At 55.8% G+C, this 26,479-nt stretch overlaps 1 protein-coding gene across 8 annotated transcripts in view; it reads right to left on the reverse strand.

The window, feature by feature from the left end:
• Positions 1-2,282: 2,282 nt before the first annotated feature.
• Positions 2,283-26,479, reverse strand: part of SLC38A10 (solute carrier family 38 member 10) — a 42,325-nt gene continuing 18,128 nt past the window's right edge. Inside the window, exons 10-16 of one of the 8 annotated variants that reach the window (XM_024760553.1) lie at positions 26,343-26,449; positions 15,724-15,880; positions 9,273-9,440; positions 8,637-9,089; positions 7,954-8,085; positions 4,651-4,821; positions 2,283-4,366 (exon numbers count right to left, since the gene is read on the reverse strand). In XM_024760553.1, coding sequence (XP_024616321.1) covers positions 3,327-4,366; positions 4,651-4,821; positions 7,954-8,085; positions 8,637-9,089; positions 9,273-9,440; positions 15,724-15,880; positions 26,343-26,449 — 2,228 coding nt within the window. In that variant the 3' untranslated portion in view covers positions 2,283-3,326. Of the gene's footprint in view, positions 4,367-4,650; positions 4,822-7,953; positions 8,086-8,636; positions 9,090-9,272; positions 9,441-15,693; positions 15,881-26,342; positions 26,450-26,479 lie in introns of all 8 variants that reach the window. The other 7 variants (XM_024760555.1, XM_024760552.1, XM_024760554.1 and 4 more) reach the window with 7 other exon arrangements.

Here is a 26,479-nt window from a genome sequence, read left to right on the forward strand (position 1 = left end):
TCCCAGACTGGGGCACGAACCCGCGTCCCCTGCATCGGCAGGCGGACTCTCAACCACTGCGCCACCAGGGAAGCCCGAGTCTCATTTTTTAAAGAATTCTCACCAAAGGCGTGTCGTCTGAGTCTAGCGAGGCCTCTAGAAGTAACTACCAATTTACAGCACGGACCAAAGAGAGAAGAGCGACACCACGAGGGAAAGGTAACCGCTGTAGGAATCTGATACTGATGGATTTTTCAGACTTGGAGAGGAAAAAAGGCAGGGGTTGCTCTTACAGACTAAGGCATGAGTTGAGGGAGGGTCCGGTTTAGGAACCCAGTAGTGAGACCCTCCCCGTGGGGTCTCCTACCCACCCTTCTGCAGCCTCTGGAGTCCAAGCCCAAGCCCATCCCTGCCAGGCTCCCGCTGGCTCTGGTTCCACCTGTCATCCTGAGATTAAGGTTAGGCCGCAGCAGCCCCCCTCCCAACATATACATGCGCAGTCCAGGGAGACCTGACGGGACCCCTGGTGCCACGGCCTGAAGATTCCAAGGTCCTGAGCACCGCCTGCTGGGCGCGTGGGGACTGTGCTCCCAGAGCCCCCTCCCCGGGGTGTGGAGGTCACACTGTCCTCTGGCTCCATCCAGGCCATGGCGTCCCAGAGCCTCGTGCCAGGGCACCCTCGCCCTGAGTCCTGGAGCTGTTTCCTCTTGTAAACGCTCCTCCAGAATCAGCCCGACTTTCCCCCAGGTGGTGAAACCCCTCATCTCTGGAGACATCATCCCAGTGAAATGCAGTTCCCAGGGCGGCCTCCGAGGGGAGCCACACGCCGTTCAAGGGCTTCAGGGCTGTTAGAAACTGTCCCGCTGGGCAGTCACGTGTCATAGTCAACACTGGAATTCAGGACTAGACACCGTGACACGACCCCCATCCCTGCCGGGGGTGACGAACCCACAGATAGGCTGAAAGCTGTGGGGAGGAGCGGGCCTCCCCACTTTGGCGTCCACCCGGACCTAGCGTCTGCCCAGCACGTGCTTCCGGCCCGAGGATGGCCTTCTCTTCCTGATCCTTCGTGACCTTTGACAGCCTGCTGGCTAGGGCTTCCGGCGTCTCTGCTGGGCACCGGTGCTCTGGCCCCTTCCAGAACTGTGCCGCCGAGTGCGCTCTCCTGCCATCCCTTCAGACTCCAGTTCTTGGAGGCAGATGAAGCCGCCACCTCACGTCTCAAGCCTAGGGCTGCGGATGTGGTCCGCTGACGGGGCCAGGCCGCTCACCACACACTGAAGTCACCTTGCAGGTCTCCCCGGCTCGCCTCCCCAAACTCAGCCTGTCTTCAAGACTGTACTTATTGAAGGGAATTCAACCAGGTTGTGTCAGGATGCAGGAAAGGTGGTCTCTGCTGCTTCTGCAGCTGCGTCACCATGAAGTCACCCCATGCGGCTCTGTACTCTCCACCTGTCTTGACCTTAGACCGAGAGCTCAGCTGCACCAGTGGAGGCAGTATACAGCCTCGGCCTTGGCTTATTCCTACCCTGGTCTGGACTCAGGGGCCCTGCTCTCGAACAGGAGCATGGACAGGGTGCTGTCCCAGTCACCCAGGCCAGCATGGCCCCGTGTCCGCCAAGTGTAGCTGCCTGCACAGAAGGTCGCCCACTGGTGGCCCGGTGTGCTGCTCTGGCTGGGACCCCTGGCCATACCTGCCAGCCATGGGACCCAGATGGAGGAGTGGTCTGTGGTCAGAAAGCAAAGCACTGTCCCGGGGCCCTTCCTAGCTCCCTGCATTACTGGTCATGGTGACCCCACCCAGAGGTCTGCCCAGATTCTGGGGAAGATTCCGGTTCCTTTCCCAAGGGGCTGCCAACTGGGGAGGGAAGTGGAGCTGAAAGCCAGGAGGAAAGAACAAGCGTTAACTGGGACAGAGGACCCTGAGTGTCAGGGTGTGCGGGGATGGCAGGCCGCAGCAAGAGGCCCTGCACTGCTGCTCTCACCCTAGGCTCGGGCCGCCCTGCTCTAAGGAAGAAGTTATCTTGGCAGAAAGAGCAGGAGGGTGGTGTGCCCTCCAGAGGACACGAACACTGGGTCAAGGTAAGACATTAAGGTAGAGAGAGCTGGAAACAAAGTCCCACTACAAGACCTTAACAAATGGAGTTCCAACCCGAGGGAAACTTCCACTGAGCACAGTTTGTTTGGAATTGCTTTTAGTTAAGAATGGAGGGTGGGAAGCACTGAGACCCGGCCCCCTTTCACAGAGCTTCCCTCTATGTGAGCAGTGCCCGGGGTTCATGGGGAATCAGCTTGGCCTCCAGAAGATTCCACTCCTTTTATTACTCATTTCTAGTCTTCAAGATGACACAGAAATTTCAGAAGGCGCAGGGGAAGAGTGTGACTGAGGCCGAGGCTGGAGCTGCCACATGCCCTGGGCACCCCTGGCCAGTGGTCAGCAAGTGGCCCACTCATGGACCCCTCGGGGCAGGGTCTGGAGCTGCCCCTACCCCCAGAGGGCAGCGAGGCACACACAGCACAAAGCAGGTGAAGGCCCCGGGCTTGCAGCGGGACGGCCTGGCATACTTGGGGTCGGGCGTGACCATCGGCCTTTCTGCCACTTGAGAACAAAGTACAGCACGAAACACCACAACCCTCTCAACAGATGAGCAGGTGCCAGAGGTGCAGACTCGGGAGAAGCTGCCCCGGAAGAAGTGAGAAGCAGCCTCTGCTGGCTGTGTACTCCCACCCCCGACACCTGCGGGTCTGGCACCCAGCTGAGGCTCCGAGCACGTGTCACTGTGGGGTTTGACGATCATGGCTTATGTCTGTGGTACGGGGTTCTCTGGGTGATCCACCTCCACACCAACCGCACTAACCAGACGTCAGTGGTGTGTTTTACTTTTTAAATCTCACAACCACTCGACTGGGAGACCAGAGTATGCAGAGCAGAGCTCTAGGGCAGAAGCAGTTGGACTCACAGGCCTGCCCAGCCTCTGAGACTTGAAGCAGCATTTGCTGTGAAGAAGGGTGAAGGCAGAAGCATTTCCTTAGGTTTTGTATGACACTCACAGACAACATCAATAAAGAAAGTCCAGGGTAACAATAGCCGTGTGGCCGGTGGCCAGTCACGTTTCCTGGGTCTCAGCGAGCGGCTATTTCTCCTTGAGGCCACTTTTTCTCCCGGTGGCCTCAGGGAGCTGAGTCACCGGGAAGTGTAAGAGGAGAGAGGGACGGCAAAGCTGGTTTGGAAGCAGGGTGCAGCTGGAGAGCTGTCAGACTCCACCCTGGGCCTGACTTCCAGGACTTCGCACCCACCGTGGTCCAGGTTCGCCGGCTGACAGGGAGCACTGTGGCCTTAACGGGGCTCAGGGCTCCTCCAGGGCCCCGAGCAGCTGTTTGATCTGTCGGCCGGGGACCACTCGCAGGGCGCCCCCCGCGGCCTGGTGCAGCTGGGTCTCCAGGGCGCTGCGGAGGTCATTGACCTGCACGTCGGGCAGGGGGTTGAAGCTGATGATGACCCTGTCCTTTGGGGCTGGCCCCGCCTCTGCACGAGGAGCCACGTCCCGCCGTCTCCTCCGAAGGTCAGAGCCGGCCTGGACTTTGAGGTCCCGGTTGGGTTTGGCGTTGTCTGGCTTCTGATCTCCCAGCATGGCTGGTTTGGGCCCGAGCTCAGGATCCGGCCTCTGCTCGGGCTCTTGGATGGCGGCGTCCTCCCTGGGAGCGGGCACGTGCTCCTTCCTCGCCTCCTCGTGACCGCCCTGCTGCCCGCCCTGCCCTCCGGCAGAGACAGCCTGTTGTTCCGGCTGATGTAACACGGCTTGGGCCCGAGGGGCTGCTCCCCCCGACCTGCCAGACAGGCCTCCGGGTGCCCGGTCTTGGCTTGCTTGCTGGGACTTTACCTGAGGGGCCCCCACTGCTGCCCCCGCCCCCAGCACATCTGCCTCCTGAGCGTCTGTGCCAGTGGCTGCCTCCTCCTTTCCAGACTTCTTCCTTTCGTGGGAGCCTCCACCAAAAACATTCCGACTCTGCCGGGGGACGTCTCCAGCGCCGTGCTGCTCGGGGCTCCCGGGTGCCCTGGCGGGGTCCAGCACAGGGACCCGCTCCTGCACGCCAGCGTCCACGGCCTCGGGCACAGCGCCCCGCCGGCCTTCCCTCGGCTCAGCCTGGGCTGCCCGGGGCTGCAGGTCAGCGCCGCCAGGAGGCGCAGCCGGGGCTCTACCCAAGGCCCCCTCGGGCTTCTCCACAGAGTGTTGGCTGTGCCCCTGGGGAGGAGCGGGGGGATGCCCAGGAGCACCGAGCACAGCTCCCAAAGGCTGTGGTGGGGGACGCTCTGCCATCCCCACGGCGTGGGCCTCCTGCTCCTTACCTCTGGGCCCGGCCACCCCCAGCTCAGGCTGCACGTCTGCTGCAAATGAAGTCAGTCACCGGTTTAGCCACAGAAATGAACAGAAGCTACCAATGCAGGGACTAAAAGAACCCAGCTTGCCAGCAATCAAGGAATACAAACCACGGCTTAAATTTGCCCAGCAGGACTCTAGGCATGGAGCCACAGACCCAACCGCGCAGGGACCCCCGGAGACTCTGGCGTTCGTGCACTAAGTGACAACCCCTCTTCCCTGAGCAGATGCAGCAACTGTCCCCTGCCCTGCAGGCCCAGCCCCCTCCCCCTGCCGCCTCCCCCGGACTTGCCGTCCTCGCCGTCCTGGCCGTCCTGCCTCTGCTGGTGGATCTCCTTATGCTGCTCTTCGATCACTGCAAGCAGCTTCTCCTGCTGGTCCAGGAGGCGCTTCTGCTGCACCTGCTGTTCCTTAATCACTTGCAACAGAACGGCATGGTCCAGCATCTCTGCCCGGCCAGCTTCTGGAGTTCGGAAAACACACGCAGTCAGAGCCTGAAGGCTGCAAAGGCGCTCTGCTGGGCCAAGGGTGACATGACGCGTGCAGCAATGCCAAGGCGGCCTGTGGGCCCCTCGCCGGGACACCACCCCCGGGACACCATCCCCGGGCGCTCCTCTCCACCCGGCTAAGCTGGCGCACAGGCCACCCTGGGGCACAGCCATCGCCTCTCTCCAGCAACCAGACACCCTTCCTACTGCTTCATTCCCACAGTGGCTCAGGGGTTATGAGAGCCAAGAGAGAGGTCACACGCCATAACCACAATGATGGTGATCTGGGCTGGGTGACGTGAACTATGAACTACTCTAAGAAAGAACATCGGTGCTTTAAGAAAACTTCCTCCAAGGTGTGAATTTTAAAAACAAACAGAACCATCTTCCTCTTCAGCAGAGACAAGAGCTGGGACCTCAGTGAGATGGGGGCTGTGACAGTGCTCCCACCGGCCCCACCTCCCCCAGGAAGATGGCTGCAGCTGGCACGGGAGGAGCGCCAGGTGAGCTAGGGGCAGGCCGGCTGCAGCAGGTGTGTGTAGGAGGGCCCCCCACAGACTGTGGACCAAGAGGAGGCCCCAAGGCTGGACACCTTGGGTGCGGAGAGCTCCCACTGCACTACAAACACCTCAGCGCTGGGTCAGTTCTTTACAGCCAGCAATCTGGGTTTAAGTAACTTTTACAACACAGCTTCCTGTCTTTAGACAGGAAGCTTTGAAAGATGATGTAACTGTACAGGTTGTCAGATGTAAAAGCTCAAATCCAAAGAAAGAAGAACATTTTGTGAGTGGTGAGAGCTAACACCCCAGCGAGGGCCCTGAGTGCCGGGCACACGCACATGTGCTGACTTGTCCTCCCCAACGGCAATCTGTGACCCGCCAGAATAGAGTCGGCTTGGCCTTCTGTCAGGGACTGCCATGGCTTCTCCCCTGCAGAGGCCGGTGCCAGGACGTACAGGCGGGCAGGCCCATGAAGAACATGCTGAGGCCGACCACAGGGAGGACAGGCCCCTCGGCCAGCCCAGGCGCTCCAGCCCCCTGCTCCCCACTAGGCACACATCCAGACACCCTAAGGTGACCAAGATGCCTGCCTGAGAAAGCCCATGTTCCGTAGATTGGCTCGTGGCTCCGCACACCCGCTTTAGACAAGGGATGTGCACAGTGCCATCCCACAGGGTTCTAGACCAGCTCCCTTGGCCATGGCCATGCTGTCACCCTGGGTGCCCGTGGCTCATGACCACCTAATGGTCCCACGTGCTGCCAATACCGCCTGCCCCCAGGGAGGGTTCCTGAGGAGCAGGCCCCCTGCCTCACTGGCTCCTCGGAGGACCAGCCCTGGACTGAGGCTGGAGGAGGGGGGAAGTGCGCCATGTCCAGCCAGAAGCAACATGGGACAGACGTGAAGCAGAGTGGAGGTGACAAACTGAGCTCCCAGCCAGAGCCCTGCATGTGGCTCTGGGTTCCTGCCCGGCCCACCAGGACCACGGGGACCAGGCTCGTGGATGGGATGAGAGCTGCACGGATATTAACATACGTGCAGAGCACATTAATACCAGGCCATGCACATGGCGGAAGTCACACACAGGCCCCGCCCCATCTCTGGGGGAGCCCAGGCGCTCACAGGCTGCACCTGGCTGTCCTACGGTTGGCAGTGGAGCCCCAGCAGGGCTAAGAGGGACCAGGGTGTCTGTACAAGAAGGGAGCGGGCTGGGGCATCGGGGGGACCCCACCTGAGGGGCTGTGGCTGAGCCGGGGTGGGGGGGGGCAGACCGTGTGTGGCTCCCGGTCTCTGCCTCACGCGCCCCATGCGAGGCGCTACTGGATGCGGGGCCCACACCATCTGCTCTCGCGTCTTTAAACCCCCCACAGACGCATTCCCTGTGATGCTCCTCCCGACTCCTACCTGCCACCATCTTTCTGATTTCAGCTGTGCGTGTCCCATTGAGAGGCGTTTGGAGAAAAGCAGAATAGGAAACCGTGAAAGTTCTTTTCAGAAAAGAAAAAGTCAAAGAATCAAACAGGCTTACATAACAGATTATAAGGACCGGGACCAGTAAACAGACTGAAACCAAGTAACATGCGGAATTCCCACGGCTCCTGAGCTGCAGGAAACCCCAGGACCCTTGGCTCTGCCTTCCTAGCCTTGGTGTGCAGAGGCTCGGCTGGCATCCCTGCGCAGTATTCTGGGCCAGCTATCCCGAGGCTGCAGGATCCGCTGGGAAGCAGCTCATGGGGCGGCAAGGCACGAGCATCCCATGAACCCATGCAAGTCTGCTGTACCGCCATCCCCACGCACAGATCAAGACTCCCAGAGCACAGAATGAAACACCCAGGGGCCGTTCTATGGACACTGCTACAAAATATGGTGACACCGCAGCGACTCAGATTGGGCGGGGACTACAGAAACCAGGATGGGTGATCATTCGCTGGGACGGCCGCCACCACCTCTAGCGCAGGGGCAGTGCCCAACCAGGTGGGCCCACGAGGAGGGTAGTCAAAAGCCAAGAGCTGGGAGCACCCCAAAATGGGCATGGAGGTATGGAGGAGGATGCAGAGCAAGTTTTGTTCACTGGAGAGAAAAGACGAGCTTTCGCTTTGGGACAGGTGCTGGGTCTTCACTGCAGGTGGACACAAATGTCCCCCCCCTCCCCCATCCCTGCCCCAGCTAAGACGAAGGGGTGGGAGCCGCTGCCACAGGGTTGGGGGGAGAGCTAAGACAGCAGTGAGTCACCAGCCCTCCCACCCTCACTAATGCCCCCACACTGGGCCGACTTGTTGGAAATATTAACATATCTATTTTGAAATGAGATCCAAATGGTAACAGAAAGTCACGTGACAGTGAGAGTTTTTTTTAAAAAGGGAGAGAAAAGAAGGTAGAAAACGTTCCTAGGAAGGTGAGAAAGGAGCAGAAAAGGTTGTTAGTGGGCACGGGAGCTATTTAAGATCTTTCCTCAGCAGGAAACTGGCAAGTGTAGAGGCTGAGGCCCTGGAAAGGCCCCCAAGACAACGGGCACCTGTGGCTCCTTCCCTACATCACTCCGCTTCTGGAAGGAAGGGGCAGGTGTCTCCAGGCCCCCGGAGGATGCAGAGAGAAAGTGAAGGCCTTACCCTCCAGCTTGCTGCCTGCGTGGTCCCCGGCGTGGTCCCCGCCCTGTCCCTCCAAGGTCCTCTGCTCTCGAGGCTCTGCCTGCGGCACTGCCCCTGGGCCTGGCTTCTCCTCCGGGAGGGGAGCCTTCCCACCTGCACACACGGCAAAAACGCAGGAGGCTGGCAGGAAACTCAGAAGAACGTAGAGAAGGGACAAGAAAAGGAAGCAGATGTTTCCTAAAATCATCCTCCACGTCGCCCCTCCCTCCCCTGTGGCAGTGTATACTCAACCCGATGAGTACCAGGGAGGTAATAAAAGATATTTAACATGTCATAGGCTGGCGGCAGGGAGCCGGTGTTAACTACCTTCGCCAATTAACACACAGGGACCGTCCTCAGCAGCTCTGAGATGGCACTTAACAATGCACCACCCACCCGGTCAGGCCTGCGCCGCACCCTCGTGTGTGCCCAGGCACCCCGTGTGTGCCCAGACACACAGGACTAGCTCAGCACCTGACGTTTACGGGTCTGGCAAACAAGTGTGTGACAGATTGATCAGAATAGCTGCCAAGCCCCCGACAGCTGCAGAAGGGCTGCTACACGCACGTGCCAATCTTGCGAGAAAAGACAGGCAGTGAGGATGGTCAGCTTCTGCCCCCTCCGCAGCCTCTCCCAGGCCCCACATGGAAGGAGCCCACACCCACCGTGCTCGTTCTTCTCCACCAGCTTGCCCATGGCCCCCACGGCATGGCCGAGCAGCAGGGCACCGTCTGCTATGGCCCCTGCACCTGCCACCAGGACGTCCTGCCCCTCAGGGAGCACTGCCTGGGGCCCTGGATGCGCACCCCTGTCGCCCAGCTCCAGGTCCTCCTTCAGGGGCTCAACGGCTGGCTGATCATTTTCTTCTGGAACCTTCTGGGGATCTTTAGGAAGACCACCCGCTGCCTCCAAAGCCTGGTCCTGTCTGGGTCTCTCTCGTTCTGAATCCAGCAGTGGTAGCACCATCTGACCCTTGCCCCCCAGGGCCCTTTCATCCACACGTTTGGACGGATTCTCCTTCTCCAGTCCTTCTGGGTCTTGACCTTCGTCCACCACCACCTTGTCGTGAGGGACTGGGGGTTCATGGCGGTGGGCCTCGCCCAGAGGTACCGCAACTCCTGGAAGGAGACGGCCGAGGTGGGGGAGTGGGTGGGGTGGCCTGGCCTTCCCTCCCAGGGTGGCCTTCCCTCTCCAGGCCTGTGAACTGAGTTCGTTCCCGACCAACCACATGGCTGATGTCCAGCTGAGGTCCCTCCCCCGTGGACACCACCCTCCAACCCCCGCCCGGGCCGTCACAGCACCTTGACCAGGGCGATCCAGCTGTGCCTCCTCCTGCTTCTCCTTGGCGTCTTCCCTTGGGGGCAGGTTCACGGGGCCCTTAATCTGGGCCTGCTCCATCTCATCTTTCTCATTTGGTAGCTTCGGCTTATCTCGGCTGTCCTCGGCCACGTCCACAATTGGATTCTGGCCTGTAAGCACGGCACAGATAATTGAGCGGTGTTTCCACATGGCCACACCGCCAATCAGCACGGCAACCGGGCAGTTTTCCCTGGATTGTAATCACATTTCCCAGTCGAATGGCAGAGCCTAAGCAATTATATTTTTTCCTGTTCAATCATTAGCAGTTAAGTAGTATAGAAACCTGTCATTTTTCATGTGTGTTCGTAACAAAAATACGTCAAAATGCAATTTACACCTAACTGGGTGCAGAAGAGCGACATCCTGCGTAAGCCTGGCCATCACCACCAGGTGGCAGCACGAACCCACCGTTTGAGGCCTGGGGACAGCCATCCTGCCCAAGCGCAACCAACCCCTTGCTGTAGGCCAAGGGGGAAGGGGAGGACGAGGGAGGCTTAAGGAAAATGCCTGAGGGAGGTTGATTTGCAATTCTGTCAACTTCTTGCTGCAGAAGTGAAAATTCCTATCAAAAGGAAGGTGAGAAAGAGGTGTAGCCCACAAAGCTGGACCCTCTTGCCTCCCACATGCCTGCAACCCACAAGCCATCTCATCCTCCAGCAGGTCCAACAGCTCACCTGCACAGTCACCGCGGGTCCTCGGGGAGAGGTGCACGAGGATGGCCGCCGAACTGGGCCAAAATGGAGCCTATTAGGAAACTCTCTCCATTAACAAAACCACTTTCTACCTGTTAGGCAAACGTGGCAGAAACTAAAAAACTATCTGGGGAAAAAACACGTGTAAAAAGAATCATTTCAGGGCTTCCCTGGTGGCGCAGTGGTTAAGAATCCACCTGCCAATGCAGGGGACACGGGTTCGAGCCCTGGTCCGGGAAGATCCCACATGCCGCGGAGCAACTAAGTTCGTGCGCCACAACTACTGAGCCTGCGCTCTAGAGCCCACGAGCCCCAATTACTGAAGCCTGTGCACCTAGAACCTGTGCTCCGCAACGAGAAGCCACTGTAATGAGAAGCCCACGCACCGCAACGAAGTGGTCCCCGCTCATGGCAGCTAAAGAAAGCCCGCACACAGCAACGAAGACCCAACGCAGCCAAAAATAAAAATAAATAAATAAATAAGAATCATTTCATCCCAGAGGCCTGAAGCAACTGGTTTCCCCCTTCAGGGCACAAGCTGCCTGCAAAAGGGGAGGCGGAATCCCGAAAGGGCCTCTGGGGGGATTCACAACAGTCCTGTTCAGGTGGGCCTGCTCCCTCCCCCAAAGGAGGAGAAGGGACCAGGCTGACCTGCCATGCTGGCCAGGGGCACCTTCAGCAGCTGAGGTTTAGTGTCCAGACTGTAGGGGGGATCGTGCTGGGCAGGAGCCAGACTCAGGACTCCACAGTTCAATCAAGCAGCGGATTCTAATAAGCATGTGGCTCTTCGCCACACCACAGTTAACACCCCCACCCCAGCCTGCAGAGAGCCCTGTGCTCAAAATCAAGAGGTGTCTATTCCAGCGGATCACAACGTGAAGAAAGGGGGCCGGGAAGGGAAGGAAGAACACAACAAACAGAAAACTACTCCATTATGTCACAGGAACAAGTCATGTTCTCAGCAGGGAACAAACCCCGTTGCTCGTCAGGCAAAGGAACGACCTGGAGACTCAGGTGTGCAAGGGGCACAGGGTGCACAGCGCGGCCACCCTGCCTGCAGAGGCCGGGCCTCCGACACTTCACAGCTGTCCTTGGCAATGGACACAGCGCTTCCTAAAAGGAACGGAGCTCCTCATGAGGACAGTTTGCCAGCAATGCCTCTGGGCCACAGTAAAACTAACACAGAACTTCCTAATTAGTAACTGAAAACCAGCCCACACTCCGTCTGCCCTGCGGCTAGGCTCTGGAATGAGGCGCCCGCGGTGGCACAGACAGGAAATCGCCCGTGCGGTCATCGGTCATCACCCCAGGGAAGGACGAAGGCTGCCAGGCCGACCCTGGACCGTTTCTCCTCCTGGAGGCAGCAGTGGGTCAGTGGGGAGTGGCCAGCAGAGGGCGCCTCGGCCTGGAAGGGCCTCCTCTCGTTCTCAAGGTCATGGCCTCCGCTCCCCAAAGTGGAAAACCACAGGGACATACGCCATGCCTGCCTCATTCTGCCAGGCGGTGGAGCATCCCGACATGCACGGCCTCATCCCACACTCAGACCCTCCTGATGGTGCTTCTGGCCAGGAGCTCCCAAGACACACGGGCCGATGGACGGTCACCCATCAGACTCTCCTCCCCGTGTCCAGTGCAGGTGCCAGGTGATTCTGTAACTGGCTTAGGGAGACAGAGGACCAAAGGCCATAGACACCTGCAGTTCTAAAATCTGGGTATGTGTGTCAGGTTGCAGGTGCGACGTCCTGAGTCGGCCTGTCCACGGCAACGAGAATCTGCCTTCAAGGCTGGTTCCACCTTGGAAGACAGGGTCTGGGCTGGGGGCTCCTCTTTGTCGACTCTCCCCTGCAGGACCCCATTCTGAGTCCAGGGGCGTCTCTTTCTGTATCTTGTGATCAGTAAAGATGGAAGCAGTCCTCTCTGACTGCCAAGCACAAAAATGAAGTGACTTTCAAAATCACACCTGAGTCCCATAGATGGAGTCCCTGTTGACTGGAGGGGAACCCCAAGTTCAGGAGACACACGGGACCCCAGGGCCATGCGGAGAGCAGGAGCAGCCACCAACGTTCCTTTAAAAGGCCAGATGCTGCTCCTGAGTAACTCTCCTGACAGCCTTCGAGTGCCCGCCTCGCTGCTGCCCTGAGAAGGTTTTACTTGTTACCCCCAACTCTTCTCAGCAGGCAGCAAGAGAAACGCTGACTATGACACCCTTTTGAATGTGCAGGAATCCCAATGGGTCCCTGGACCCGAAGTCCTAGCCGGGTGGCCCGGTGGCCCCACATCTGGCTCACCGTCACAGCTCTCCTGCAGACAGGCACATCTGCCCACGGGCAGCAGGTGGAGGGGGCATGGGCCATGGGCCGGTCACTCAGGGCTGGACATGGGAGGCAGCACCCCTCCCGCCCCCAAGGAGTCCTTCTGGATTCAGCCGCGGCTGGCGTGGTTATCTTAGCACCGGTGAAATAAGCTCACAGCCTTGTCCTGACAAACGGGCAGAAAAACTGCAGTCACTCGGCAGAGCGGTGTTAACAGCCCCTTCTCTGCAGGGCACAGGGAGAGCTGTGGGGGACCAAGGAGAGAAGGCAGGCGTGGAGCCGGGCCTCCCCGTGGGCATGCCGGCATCTGTCGCAGGAGTTTGGACGCTTTCCTGTCTGCGTGCACCGGCAGCTGGCGCAGCAGCACAAGGGACGCATCCTCGGAAGAACAATTAGGTAGGAGCTTGTGGGGGGCAAGCTCCCGCTCAGGTCACCTGTGTCCCCACACGAACGGATTGCTGCCCACAGGCCCCGTCCTGGCCCTTCCTCTTCTTCCCCACCCAGCAGAAGCCGGGCCGTGTCCCTGATGGGGAAAGGGATGAGTTGTATAATGGGTGTGGCCAAGGCGGCCCCCCAACACCAAGAGAAGCTGCAGACTGGGCGGGAGAGGAAGAAAGGGGACAAGGCCACATTCAAAGGAGGAGCTGAGAGTATCACCAACTCTGAACCCACCCGCCAGACCCTTGAGCAGGCCATGAGCAGGTGAGCAGCCTCGTAGCCTTTCCTAAAGGGCTCGGCCACCTCTTCTGTCCACACCAGGTACGTCCTGGGCCCTGCACTTGCTTAGAGTGACAGGCTGGGGGTGGCCAGTCCCGCATGTCCCCAGGAGAGCAGGATTCCCCCAGTCCTAAGGCCAGCTCGGGCTCTAAGGAAAGTTCATACCATTTTGACCTCTTCGACATCTAAGAGGCCAGTAAACCCACCTCACACGCTGATGGGCAGACGTCTGCAGGGCACGTGGCCAAGGCCCCACGGGCCCAGCTCTGCTTCAACGAGGCAGCCCATCAATGACGGGGAGGCCGGGGGCAAGAAACACGGAGACGGAGTTAAACAAACGGCATGTGGTTCCAAGAGAGGCCATGTGTCTGTTACAGACTCGCGGAAGAAATGGAAACCAGATGCGGCCGCGGCAGCTCCAGGTGAGCGGGGGCCTGCCTCCACGACAGGATGCAGCTGCTCGTGCAGGCCGTGGGCTGGAGGCTGCACAGCGCCGTGGGGACAGGTAGCCCAGTGCCGACTATGTCAACTGATGCCGAGAAGCCCTACTGGGCGGGCCCACAGCCAGCTGAGATGCGAAACTGGTGTCCGAGTCTAGTTCTGCTGGAGGTGCCCTTAGGGCACACAGGGCCAGGACACCCGAGAGTGAGGGACCCACTGGGGCTGTCAACAGGGGTGGAGGAGCAACACCTATCTCCCTCTTCAAGGAGGCTTTTTTCCCATCCAAAGTACTGAATCCATGCAACTTGCTGTGAGATGCCCAGGCAGCTTATTATTTTTATTTTTTATAAATTTATTTATTTTTGGCGGCATTCGGTCTTCGTTGCTGCATGTGGGCTTTCTCTAGTTGTGGCAAGCAGGGGCTACTCTTTGCTGCAGTGCGCGGGCTTCTCATTGCGGTGGCTTCTCTTGTGCTGAAGCACAGGCTCTAGAGCGCAGGCTCAGTAGTTGTGGCACACGGGCTTAGCTGCTCCGCAGCATGTGGGATCTTCCCGGACCAGGGCGCAAGCCCGTGTCCCCTGCATTGGCAGGCGGATTCTTAACCACTGTGCCACCAGGGAAGCCCTCTTCTTTATTTTTGAATATTTATTTATTTATTGGCTGCGCCAGGTCTTAGTTGTGGCATGCGGGATCTTTGTTGCCGCATGCGGGATCTTCGTTGCAGCATGAGGGATCTTTTAGTTGTGGCACGTGGGATCTTTAGTTGTGGCATGTAGGGTCTTTTAGTTGCAGCATGCGGGATGTAGTTCCCTGACCAGGGATCGAACCTGGGTCCCCTGCATTGGGAGCGAGGAGTCTTAACCACTGGACCACCAGGCAAGTCCCCCGGGCAGCTTCTGACCACTCTGATTAACTTCTCTGCTGAGCCCCGCTATTCCCAGGGGTCCTCTCTGCAGGGGACCCCCAAAGGGAGAGTCTTCTAGCCGGCTCTCGCCATCCCAGGAAGGCAGAGGAGAGCATGCCCAGCTACTCCGGGCTCAGCGCTCCCCCAAAAGAGCCCCAGGATAGACTGTTCTGCAGGAAGTTGGTGTGGGGTGCTGGCACTGCAGGGGCTTTCTGAGCACAGGGAGGTAAGGCTGGAACAGAGACAGCAACACATCCAAGAGCCCCATACCTCCAACTGCGGGTAGCCCAGCCCTGCAAGCACCCAGCACGCTTGCCTCCCTGGACAGCCCTTGGGACCTTTCCTTTTGTCAATCACAGTAGCTGAGGAGACCAGGGCTCCTCTGGGCTTCTTAGCCATCACCACTCAAAGGGACCTGGAATCCACCAGCAACCAGCACTGCTCCCCCAGAGGGGAATGCCAGGCAGGCAGCCTGGGGAATCTCAATCCAAGCCAGGGGTTTCTTTGCAGGGAAGGTAAGCAGACACGCACACACCATTAGTATGAATACACAAAACCCAGCCCTTGTCAGGGCAGAAGCCCCTGGAATGAACGTTATCATAGACAGCACCACCGACCAGTACCCGAACCTGATGCCGCTCAGAGCTCCTAGAAGGCGAGAGGCCAGATGGAGGGAGCCCTCCCCGCACCCCTCCCATCTAGGCCTGGGAAGGCCACAGGCTCCAAGACACCTCTTCTCTCCCAACACCCCCAGACGCAACGGAGCTCCTGCTGTACCTCAGAAAGCCGTGCTTAGAAACCACCCTGCACCCCATGGGCCCTGCCACATATGGGCGATGGGGCCACTGCACTGGGGGGCCTTCCAAGCAGGCCTGCAGCTCATGAGGGAGTGTGGCTCATCCCTCTATCAACGGGCAGGTCAACAAGTAATACATAACGTGAAACAGGAAACAAAGCTGAGGGGCATCACTGACTTTGTCCAGGAAAACCTGGCTTAAAATTTACACCCTCAAAACAAAACAGGCAAACGTGAACGACACCCCCAAGTTTACTCACCTGTTACCGCTCCGAACGGGGTGCTCAGATCTTGGCCCGGCTGCCTGCCATCTGTCTGTCCCCTGCACGCAGGTGGCCGCACCCGCCAGCCCCCTGGAGGCCCCCCACCCCCTCCATCACCCAAACAGGATGGAGGCAACTGGGCAGGTGAGACAGCCTGGGAAGTGCCACCTGGGTCCCCGTGACCCCAAGATGACGCTGCTGGGGTGTCCCCAAGAAGGCTGCAGGCCTGTGTGCATACCTGAGAGCCGCGTACCTGGGAGCCGCGTACCTGGGAGCTGGGCTGCCTCTGCCTTCATCGCGCCCTCAGCCTCTCCAAGTCTGCTGCCTGGGGCTTCCTTTGCCAAGTCCACAGGGGCCTCCTGGCTCACGGACAGGGTGGTGTGTGTGCTGACCACCAGGATGCCCAGGCCGACCCAGAGCACCACCTGGACGAGACAAAGACCCCAAGAGCTAAAGGGGTCATGCAGTCCCTACGCCCCTGCCCTTCTTGGGGGGTGGGGCACAGCCCACAGAGGCCCCAACCACACTGACCACTAGATGATGGTCACTAACTGATCAGCGTGACCGAATCATGGGCCACATCTGCAGGAGCCACACTGGTGATGGGGCCGGTGGGGTGGCGGGGGTGCCGTGAGGGAGCCTGAAGACAGCAGGGGCAGCAAGCATGACATGGAGGGGCCTACTGGCTGGAGAGACCCAAGCCCACCGGCCAGGCACCCTGGAGAACCCGGCAGCCACGCCTCCCCACGCCTAATGCAGCAGAGATTGGGTCCCTTGATGGTTCTGGCCAGGAGAGCAAGAATTTTGGGGCATCTGCCTAACCTGAAGGGGGCCCTTTCTTGTCCCACCCCCTCACCCAGTAGAGGGCCCAGACCACTGGGTGCCGGGCGACAAATGACCTATCCCCAACATCACCCAGCAAGCCAGACACGCCTGCAGCTGCAGGGCACAGCCGGGGAGACGGCTGGGCAGGAGGTGGCTCCTCGCCCCCTCTGGCCGTCAGTGCCCATCGGTGCTGCCCAGCGAGCTGAGCTGAAGGCACTACTGCTCACCGAGGGGCCTCATCCCCACCCGGTCCCTCCTGTTGTGGCCCCCAGGCTGATCATAAGTGCTGCCCTCGGTGACTCAGTACACGAACCCCACGTTGTGTAACTCTGTCTCCCCTACAGCTCCTGTACACGTTGGGCCGACACTCTCCATGTTACTTCTGCTGCCACAGCAGTGGACGCTGCTTGTTCTGCCCTTCCCAGCCAGGCCCAGCCCATGCAGCTCTGCCCAAGGAGCCGTAACTCCTGGTGCCGCAGAGAGGACCACGAGGCGGCCTGCCTGAAGAGCCAGGGGGCCCCACCACCCACCTCCACGTGCTCTCAGAGTCAGAACTCAAACCTTTTCCGAAAGGCACATTGACTTTTTGAAATATATCTGTTCAAAAGAACCACTGAGACTTTCCCAGGCCCAACACAATTAGAGAAGAAAGATTTTGTGCAGGAAGAAAGGACCTGTGCTCCTGAAGGTGGGTCCAGCAAATGAGGAGAACCTTGGGGAGAAAGTCTGTTTCAACTGCTGCCACTCTGGAAACACTGAGCTGGTTCAGGGCTCACGGAAGCAAAATGCTGGCCGTGCTCCGGGATCAGCCATGGTTCAGGGAGGCCTGGTCAGTACCATGGACTTGAGAGGCCCCTCCGGCAGTGACCACCAGCCGGCCTTAGTCAGGTGCGCATGGGGATATTGTTGGATTTGAGCCCTGGGGTCTGAGCAGCATCAGAAGACTGTACGCAGCTTGGGGTCAAGAACTCCTGACTCTCGTCCCCCACCCCAAGTTATTTTCTGAAAAACGTGTGGATTCCCAGCTTCAGCTGTGTGCTCAAAGAGTAGCATGCTATACCCACTCGCCATGAAGGGAAGATTCAAAGAGCAATGGTATCCAGAGGCGACCAAAGTAGTTTTAAAAAATTTAAAAGAAACTTTAAATCCCTTGCATCTCGTATTTCTCCAGAGAAACAACAAAAAGAACTTCACGTCCCGACTTGGACCCCGTGGCACTGACAGGATGAGGACAAGACCGAGTGAGAGTCCTGAAATACTCAAACGGCCAAAGTGGCTCTGCCTGCGTGGCCGGCCAGAGAGGGGGATGACAGCTCCAGAAGGGCCCCCAGGACAGCGCCAGGTGGGGATCCCAATGAGCCTGGGCTTCACCAGCAGAACCCCATTCCCCTCCAGGCCCTGATTTGGACAGCCCCTAAAATGGTTTTGACCCAGAGATGAAGACATCTGCTTGGTTGTTTTTTGTTGGTTTTTTTTTACAGGGACATCACTGAACATTCCACGGGAGACTGACAAGCCAAAGGCAACATTTCATCCCTGGCTTTGAATGATTTATTTCAACCCTTGGCTTTCTGGCCTTAAAGAAACAAATCGCGCACAAAATAAAAAACATTAACTCCATCAATGCTGGGAGACAGCAAGCTTCCCAAAAAAAGACCAAGAAAGCATCAACTTAAATTCAATTTACGAAGAAGAGCCTGCACGGAGCCAGGAAGCTCCGCCTGGTGTCACACACACACCTGCCACTGCCCCCGGCCCAGACGTCCCACGAGCCCGCCAGCCGAGTGTGTTTCCCTGGCTCCACCCTGTCCAAGAAGATACCCCACCCACGCTCCCCCACCCGGCGGCAGTCTCCACCCCACCCTTCGCCGAGACCCCCCCTCGTCCCCTGACACACCTGGCTCCCAAGCTGCCCTGGGCTCTGTGGGGTACTTGCCAGCTGACCACTGTCTGAGCACGAGCAGCCTGCTGGCCCTGCCAGAGCCTTTGTAACTGGTCACAGGCCCAGCTCTCCACTCCCACCTTTTGCTTTGAAGAAATGCCACAGGTCCGCAGAAACCTCCAGGCAGGGAAGCCAAAGCCACCCCAGCTTGAGGGGAGCAGAGGATTAATGGCAGGCTGGCGTCAGTGAGGACGTGGGAGGGCCATGCCTCACACCAAGGGAATCTAGGTCCACGGGTGATGCTGACGCAGTGACCAGATCACAGTCTGCAAGCAGGCATGTGTGGAGAGGCAAGAGTCAGCCAGAGCCACGGTGGGCACAAGGCCCCCAGGGCAGTGTCAGGAGCTCCAGGTGGGCCAGACTTTGGAAAGGGCACAGGTGTTGGCCAACTCCCTGGGGCAGCCATGACAAGTATGCACCGACCACAGACCCCGACCACCACCCCACCAAAGGCCGGAAGCGTCCATGAGGCCCCAGGGTCACAAGAGGCCAGAGCTCCCAGGTTGCCGCTCTGCCACGAAGTTCGGGAGGCTGATGCCGCACATGTGTGAATAGGGACAGTCATCAGTTCCCCCGAAGTCCTGATAAGGAAGAGATGCTGCTCCCAGAAGAAGGGGCCACAGCTGAGGTCTGTACCGCACCAGCCAGCAGTGATGGAATGATGGGGAACACGGGGGAGGCAGCTGGGGTACAGGGCTGTCATGGCCTCAAGACGGGGACAGGAGGGCACCTGTGCCTGCAGAACCCGTCTTCCAGGTACAACTTCCTGCAAGTCCAGAACTGCTTTGAAACGGGACAAGGTTGGTGAGCGAGCCGGGTGCACCAGACGTCTGATCACGCAGTCCTGACTTCTGTTCTTCTTAACCAGTTGCAGAGCCGCCAGGAGAAACACAAACACATCCTGACGTCTCAGCCCAGGTACATACGGCAAAATCAGGGGCTTGGCCTGGGGACCATGTGAGATGCGACACCCCAAGGCTCCCAATCTGCTGGGGTCCCCAACTCAGAACCAGAGACAAGCCCTGGCCGGGAAGAAGGTGTCCCCTTTCACTGCTCACATGTGAGAATGAAGATGTACACGTTCAAACGAAACCACCTCGAGGCAGGGGCTCCGGAGCCCGCCCCGTGCACCCCAATTTGGGTCTTCAGGGCAGTGTGATCAGGGCATGGCAGGCATCCTAGCCCAGAGGCCAGGGCGTCACAGCCTGGGTGGGGTCCAACAGGTCCTGGTGCACGTTTGTGTCCCTGTCTCAGGAGCACAGCGGCGCCTTCTGGCCCTCCCTGCGGATGCTCCCCAGTGCTCCGCACAAGGACAGCTATGGAGGCCGGTGCCGCTCTGGCTCAGGGCTCCACTGCCTCTCATGAGTCCCAGGTGGCCCTGCTACCCCTGCTGGCTCCCGGCCGCAGCATCAACTCCGGACGGTGAAACCCACCCCTTCTGCCTCAGCCCCACTGGAGAGACCCTCTGAGTTCTCGAATTTTCAAGATAAAGGATGAACTAGTGATGACAGATAAGGTTCTTTTCCATTTGCTAGGGGCCAACTGTGTTTTCGCAGTCCCTGCTTATTCTTCTGAGGATGTTTCTCAGAATACTCTTTTATGCCTTTCTCCGGCACAGCTATGATGGGCCCATCCCCCGTGCCCCCCACCTTCCCTGGCTCTTCCCAAGGTCCGGGGCCAGTAACAAGCACCTCTGTGCCAGCAGCACTCAGGCATCTGGGGCAAGTAGACTCGGGCTAACGCCAGGTCTGTGCCATCCTAGGGAGCAGTAGCCGGGGCTCCCAGGACAGGAGGGACACACTCCAAGCGGGTACCCTCCGGGCCCTAGGTCTGCACACCACACTCCAGCCACATTTTTTTTTTTTTTTTTTGCGGTACGCGGGCCTCTCACTATTGTGGCCTCTCACGTTGCGGAGCACAGGCTCCGGACGCGCAGGCTCAGCGGCCATGGCTCATGGGCCCAGCCGCTCGGCGGCATGTGGGATCTTCCCGGACCGGGGCATGAACCCGTATCCCCTGCATCGGCAGGCGGTCTCTCAACCAGCCACATTTCTGAGCATGCCCCTTGCAAGGTTCATTTTCCTCAAAACATGAAAACTCCGTGGGAAATAAAACAGCAGGGCATACAAATGGTATGCCACGGTCAGATGGTCGATTCTAGGACTGATCTGCGATGTACCTCACCAAGACACTAAGTCCAAAGGGGAAACTTTCCATCTTCTCTGCACGTAGTCCGAAAGTAGTTAATATAATTTAATATGCTTTCCAGTTTTAAAAATCCATAGTAACACAGGCACAGATAGACGTCTCTTTAACGCGATTCTGCATGTGTTCACGTCTACAGACACGTGGGGGCGTTTGAATGCGCATGTTCATTTCTGTACATGAAGCCAAAACCAGCATTACGCTCGACAGTTCAACACTGGAAGCTGTCCCAGCTGAGTTGGGAAGACGGCTAGCTGCGCCCCCCCCGCACCCCTGCCAGCGCCACGGCGAGAGGTGTAGGACGACACAGATGAGAGAGAAACAACTGGAAAGGGGGAGGTGAAATTAACAAGAGATGCTGTAAGGTCAGAAGGTAAAAAAAGTTAATATATGAGAATCTATAGCCTCCCTACGTACAAACAATCAGGAAAGTCGGAGGAAGGAGAGGTCCCAGTATCACAGGCACATGTAGCAGAGGGATGCTGGTGCAGCAGACAGAGACGGGGAAGGGGGGCTGAGTGCAGCTGTGACGACTGAACGCCACACCCCATTATCACACTGGGAGGCTCACTAATACACTCTGCAGATTAGCCAGGGTATCAAGGGAATGATTCTTTCCAAAGTTATCTACAGCTTCAATGAATTCCAATTAGACCAAAACCAAAAAGGTGGATTTATTTTTGTTAAGAGTCAGATCAGCTGACAGAAAGTAAACAGGGAGTTCCCTGGTGGCCTAGTGGTTAGGATTCCGGGCTTTCGCTGCCGTGACCTGGGTTCAATCCCTGTTTGGGGAACTAAGATCCCGCAAGCCACACGGTGCAGCCAAAAAAAAAAAAAAAAAGCAAGCAAGCAAGAACATCCAGAAATGTCATTAATGAAAGAAAAGAGATTAGAATTCAAACGTTTTCAGAGCCACACAACAAGGGAGCACCATCACAAGGCCGGGTAATTAAAACAGCGTGGACAGCCACGTCACTGGATGGGACATCCAGGAATTAAAATACAAGTCCCAAATGAGCCCAAATACATACAAGAACTTAATATACAGGAGCAGTAACATTTCATATCACTGATGGACGAACAGTGTTCTGACAACTAGAAAGCCATCTAGAAAAACTGAGGATACCTACTTTGTTTCTTACACCAAAATCGAATACCGATGGGTCAAAGATTTAAATGGAAAAATGAAATCATGGAATTACTGAAAGAACTGAGGGAAGAATTCCTTAAAATAATACTGAAGTGGGAGGGTCATTTTAACAATGACTTTTCTCTCTCCTACAAAGAGTCTGATAGACTAAAACACTGGTACTTCACAAACTGGGAAAAACATTTGCAATTTGGCAGGCAATGGGCCAATTTCCTCATATTATAAGGAGTTCCTAAAACTCACCAAAATCCCCAACTGAAGACTGGTGAACAACCTCAGCAGCTAAGACTTGAAGGGTGAGAGACTCCAGAGAACAGATAAGCACCGAGGGGCCACCAGGCCAGGCTTTTCCCAGTCAGCAGTGCTGAGCAGCCCTGGAGCCTGCAGTCACACAGACTGGGCCCCAGGCATTAGAAGTGAGGGCTCCCCAGCAGCCAGAACCGGAGCGGCTACAATCCTGGAGAAGAGGAACCCTCCAAGGACGCACCCACGTTCTGTGTTCAGTTCTCCCCTGAGGCACGTGCCAGCCACCAGCTGGGCAGAGTCGTGCAGAGAGCAGTTGCCAAGAGGATGAAAGCTAAGCAGATAATTTAGCAATCTGCGGGAGACTGCATTGAGACTCAGGAAGGGCTACACTCTAGGAGTGAGGGCAAACCTGAAACAGATTGGCCTCAAGTGGACACAGGCCTTCTGCCCATCCTCTCCATCTGCTGGACAGAGGACAACATCATCCAGAGCCTCCACGATTTCTCACATACACCTACACAAAGTACCAAGCATGTCAGGGGACAGGACCAGGCCCCAGAAAACCAAGAGGGTACAAAGGATCAATATAAACAAACTGACTATTTGAACAATAATAATGATGTCTTGTGGTGTTTAAAATATATGTAAAATTAAAATACATAAAAACAACAGCACCGAAGGCCAGAGGAAGGTAAATGGAGTTAAAATATCATTGGATGGTTGCCTCATCTGGGAAACAGTCAAAAAAAACTAACTTATGGTCAACTCTAATAAGCCAAGGATTCATATTAAACTGCCTTGTATAACCACTAGTAGAACAGAAATGTACAACAGCTAATAGAAGAACAGACAATAAATACTTAAGATGCTTGATTTATCCAAAAGGCAGCAAGCAAAAAAGAAACAGAAAAAAGAACATATGGGACAAATAAAAAACAAAGAGTAAGACGGAAGCTTTAATCCCCCCAAATCAGTAATTTTATTAACTGTAAATAGTCTTAAATACTCCTATTATCAGGATGGATCAAAACAAAACAAAACAAAAGCCAACTAAATGCTCTTACCCGAGACATACCTTAAATATAAAGGCATAGAGAGATCAAAAGAGAAAGGATAATAAAAACAATATTGTGCAAATATAAACCCCAAATAAAGCTGGATTAGCTACACTGTTCAGACAGGGCTGCCTATAAGGAGAGAAGCATTTCCAAAGATAAAAAGGGACATTTCACAACCAAAAGGGTCAGTTTAATAAAATATAGCCATTTTAAAACTGTACGCTCCTAATAACATAGCTTCAAAACAAAAAGCAAAAATTGATGTAACAAGACAAATAAGCCTATGATTAAAGTGGGAACTGTCATACCTTCTTCATAACTGATACACAAGAAGATTAAAAAATCAGTAAGAATATGTAAAATCTAAAAAATCACAGTTACTAAACTCAACTCAACCACATGTTGGATGCATACTGCATCCAACAACTGCAGACTCTACAGACAGCTAAACAGCCATCAGAATAGACCATCTGCTGGGCCCCAAGAAATGTCAAAGGACTGAAGTTCTTCAGCTCGTGTTCTCGAATCACACTGGGACTGTGCTCGAAATCAATAAAAGAGAGTCCTGGAAAATCCCCCAAAGTTTGGAAATCTAAAGAAGCTACTGGTGACAATCAGCTAGAGTCCCCCAAAGGGCTGCAGACAGAAGGGGGTTCCGAAAAGGAAAGGTTTGAGGTCTGCCTCAGGAGGAGCACAGCAGTCAAAAGCAGAGCTAATATAACCTAATATGTAGGACCCAGTGCAAAATGAAGATGTGTGGCCTTTTATCCAAAAATCAGGTAAACAGTACCATTAAAAGTACTAGAATGTTTTCCCTTTTTTCTGTGGTCTCTCTCACAACTCGTTACAGTGTTTTTTCTGTTTGCGATTTTGCTGTTAGAGAAAAAGTTAAAATTTTATATTATTAGCATTAAAAATACATAAATAAATAAAGAAGCCAGTGGTGAAATAAGAAATAAGGATGGGGCTTCCCTGGTGGCGCAGTGGTTGAGAGTCCGCTTGCCAATGCAGGGGACACGGGTTCGTGTCCCGGTCTGGGAAGATCCCACATGCCGCGGAGCGGCTGGGCCCGTGAGCCATGGCCGCTGAGCCTGCGCGTACGGAGCGGGTGCTCCGCAACGGGAGAGGCCACAACAGTGAGAGGCCCGCGTATCACAGAAAAAAGAAAAAAAAAAGAAAAAAGAAATAAGGATGGAAATTAGGAAAAGTTGCAAAATGAATGATGATGTCAAGTCTTCAATCTATAGTTTGATGCAATCCCAGTCAAATGCCAACAGCTGAGAAGCCACTTCTAAAACTGACTTGGGGGACGTCCCTGGTGGTCCAGCGGTTAAGACCCTGCACTTTCACTGCAGAGGGCACGGGTTCCATCCCTGGTCGGGGAACTAAGATCCCACATGCTGCATGGTGCAGTCAAAAAATTTTTTAAATTAAAAAATATAAAATTGAGTTGGAAATGCAAACAGCCAACAATAGGAAAGGCCATCTTTAAAGCAGCCAGCATCAAAACTCCCTACAAAGCCTTAGCAACCAACACAGGGTAGCGCTAGTGTGGGAGAGACCGACAGACCAGTGAATGGGAGTTCCCAGCCTCACACGTACACAGGTGACTGATGACAACGGTGCCCGGCAACGCTGGGGCAAGGGGTTGCTGCTCAACTCGAGAGTCACATAGAACATGACCCCTGACCCCTGCCACACACCAAGCGTTCCAGATGGGAAGTAGATCTAAATGTGAAAGAGAAAATACAAGGCTTCTACAGTATGACAGAGTAGACTGTCTTCAGGACCTGGGGATAAGCAAAATTTCCTAAGTAGTACATAAAAAGCACACAGCAAAAGAAAAACTCAAAAAACTGAACTACACTGAAATTACAAACATCTGTTGATCAGAAGGTGTCATTTAGAAAGTGAAAAGGCAGCCAAGAATGAGACAAAACATTTGTAATATATACTTCTGAAAAAAGTCTTATATCTAGAATCTTTTACAAACCTCTACAAATCAATAAGAAAAAAATAACCCAATAGTTAAAAAATGGGCAAGACTTGAAAGGCGTTCACAAAGAAGACACCCACACGGCTAACAAGAGTATGAAAAGGTGCTCAACAGTCACCTGGAAATTGCAAATTAAAACCCAAATGAGGTACTGCTACACGTCCATCGGAAGGGCTAGAATCTAACAAAGGGACAGTGGATGTTAAAGCAACTAAAATTCCAATATGGTGCCTGAGGACCACTTTGGAAAGCTGGAAGAAGTCTGGCAAAATCTACTAAAATTGGACAGACATAACCTCAGGACCCAACAATTCCGCACCTAGGTGAATAACCAACAAAAGTGCACACACGCTGCACCAGGAGAGACGTGCAGAACAGCCCGTCCAGGACACCCTGCTCTGGGTGACTGCAGATTCCTACAGTGGAGGATCACATGGCAGGGAAGACGGGCAAACCACCCCTGGCCACCCTGGCAGTAACGCGGAGGAACTCAGGCATGATGCTGAGTAAGGAGGCTAGACACACGCCGACACTTCCTGTGAGACTCCATTTGTACTAACTTGAAAGGCAGGCAAAATTATTCCAAAATGTTAGAAGACAGACAGGCAGTAACCTTAGTGGAGGAAAGACTGTGGGGCGCCCCAGGGAAGCTTCAAGTGCTGGAATGTTCTGTATCTGGCCTGGAAGTGGTTCCAGGTGTGGAACATAGCCGACATGTATCAAGCTGTACCTGAGAATTATGTGTTTTGCCATATGTATACTACACTCCTAAAAAATTTACCAAAATCAACTGATAAGAAAAAGCTCAACAACTCCATTAAAGGTGAGCAAAAAGCACGGACAGTTCATGGAAAGAGAAACATTCACCTTCACTCCAGAGCAGCCGAGACTTGCCACCATCCTCGGGCTGACGGAGGCGAGAGGCAGAGCTTGGCTGCTAAGCAGCAGCGCTGACCTGCACACGGGCCCTTGGGGGCTTTGCTCCCACTCCTGACATAGGGATCCCGGGGTCCACAGAGCTTCCTATAGGTGCTTTCTCAAATATACAGAAACGCTCGTGGGCACAGATAGTCACCCTGGCACTGTCTGTAACAGTGAAAGACTGGAGAGGTGACACCAACAAGACAGTCCCCAGCGAGACAGTACGGATGTCCTCAGGAGGGGATGGAGACGGGGACGTGAGTGTGTGGCACACACAGATAATCCGGTCACTGTACAGACAGGCGGGGGAAAGCGGTTCAGCACTCAATGCTCAGATAAGCGTGGTCAGCAGCTCGGCTCAGCGGCCCTGCGGTGCAAGGCTGCTCACCCTGGCTTAAGCCCACGTTTCTCAGACCTACAGGACCACGATCCTTTTGTGCTAAGAAACACAACGAGTTCACAGGAACTTCAGAGAACACCGCCTCCTGCTCTCCGCGACCCAGACCCGCCCTGAGTGGGGCTGAGAGCGCTGCGCAGCACGCACCTGGGAAGAGAGGGCGTTCTTATGGATCTTCTTGTAGACCAGCGCCGGGCAGATGAAGCAGATGAGGCTTCCCATCGTGGCGCCCGTGAGGCCCAGGACTGTCTCCACTGGGAACAAGAGTGACAGGGAGGGGTGAG

The sequence above is a fragment of the Neophocaena asiaeorientalis genome, unplaced genomic scaffold, assembly GCF_003031525.2.
Source record: "Neophocaena asiaeorientalis asiaeorientalis breed wild unplaced genomic scaffold, Neophocaena_asiaeorientalis_V1.1 scaffold30, whole genome shotgun sequence".
Classification (NCBI taxonomy): Eukaryota; Metazoa; Chordata; class Mammalia; order Artiodactyla; family Phocoenidae; genus Neophocaena; species Neophocaena asiaeorientalis.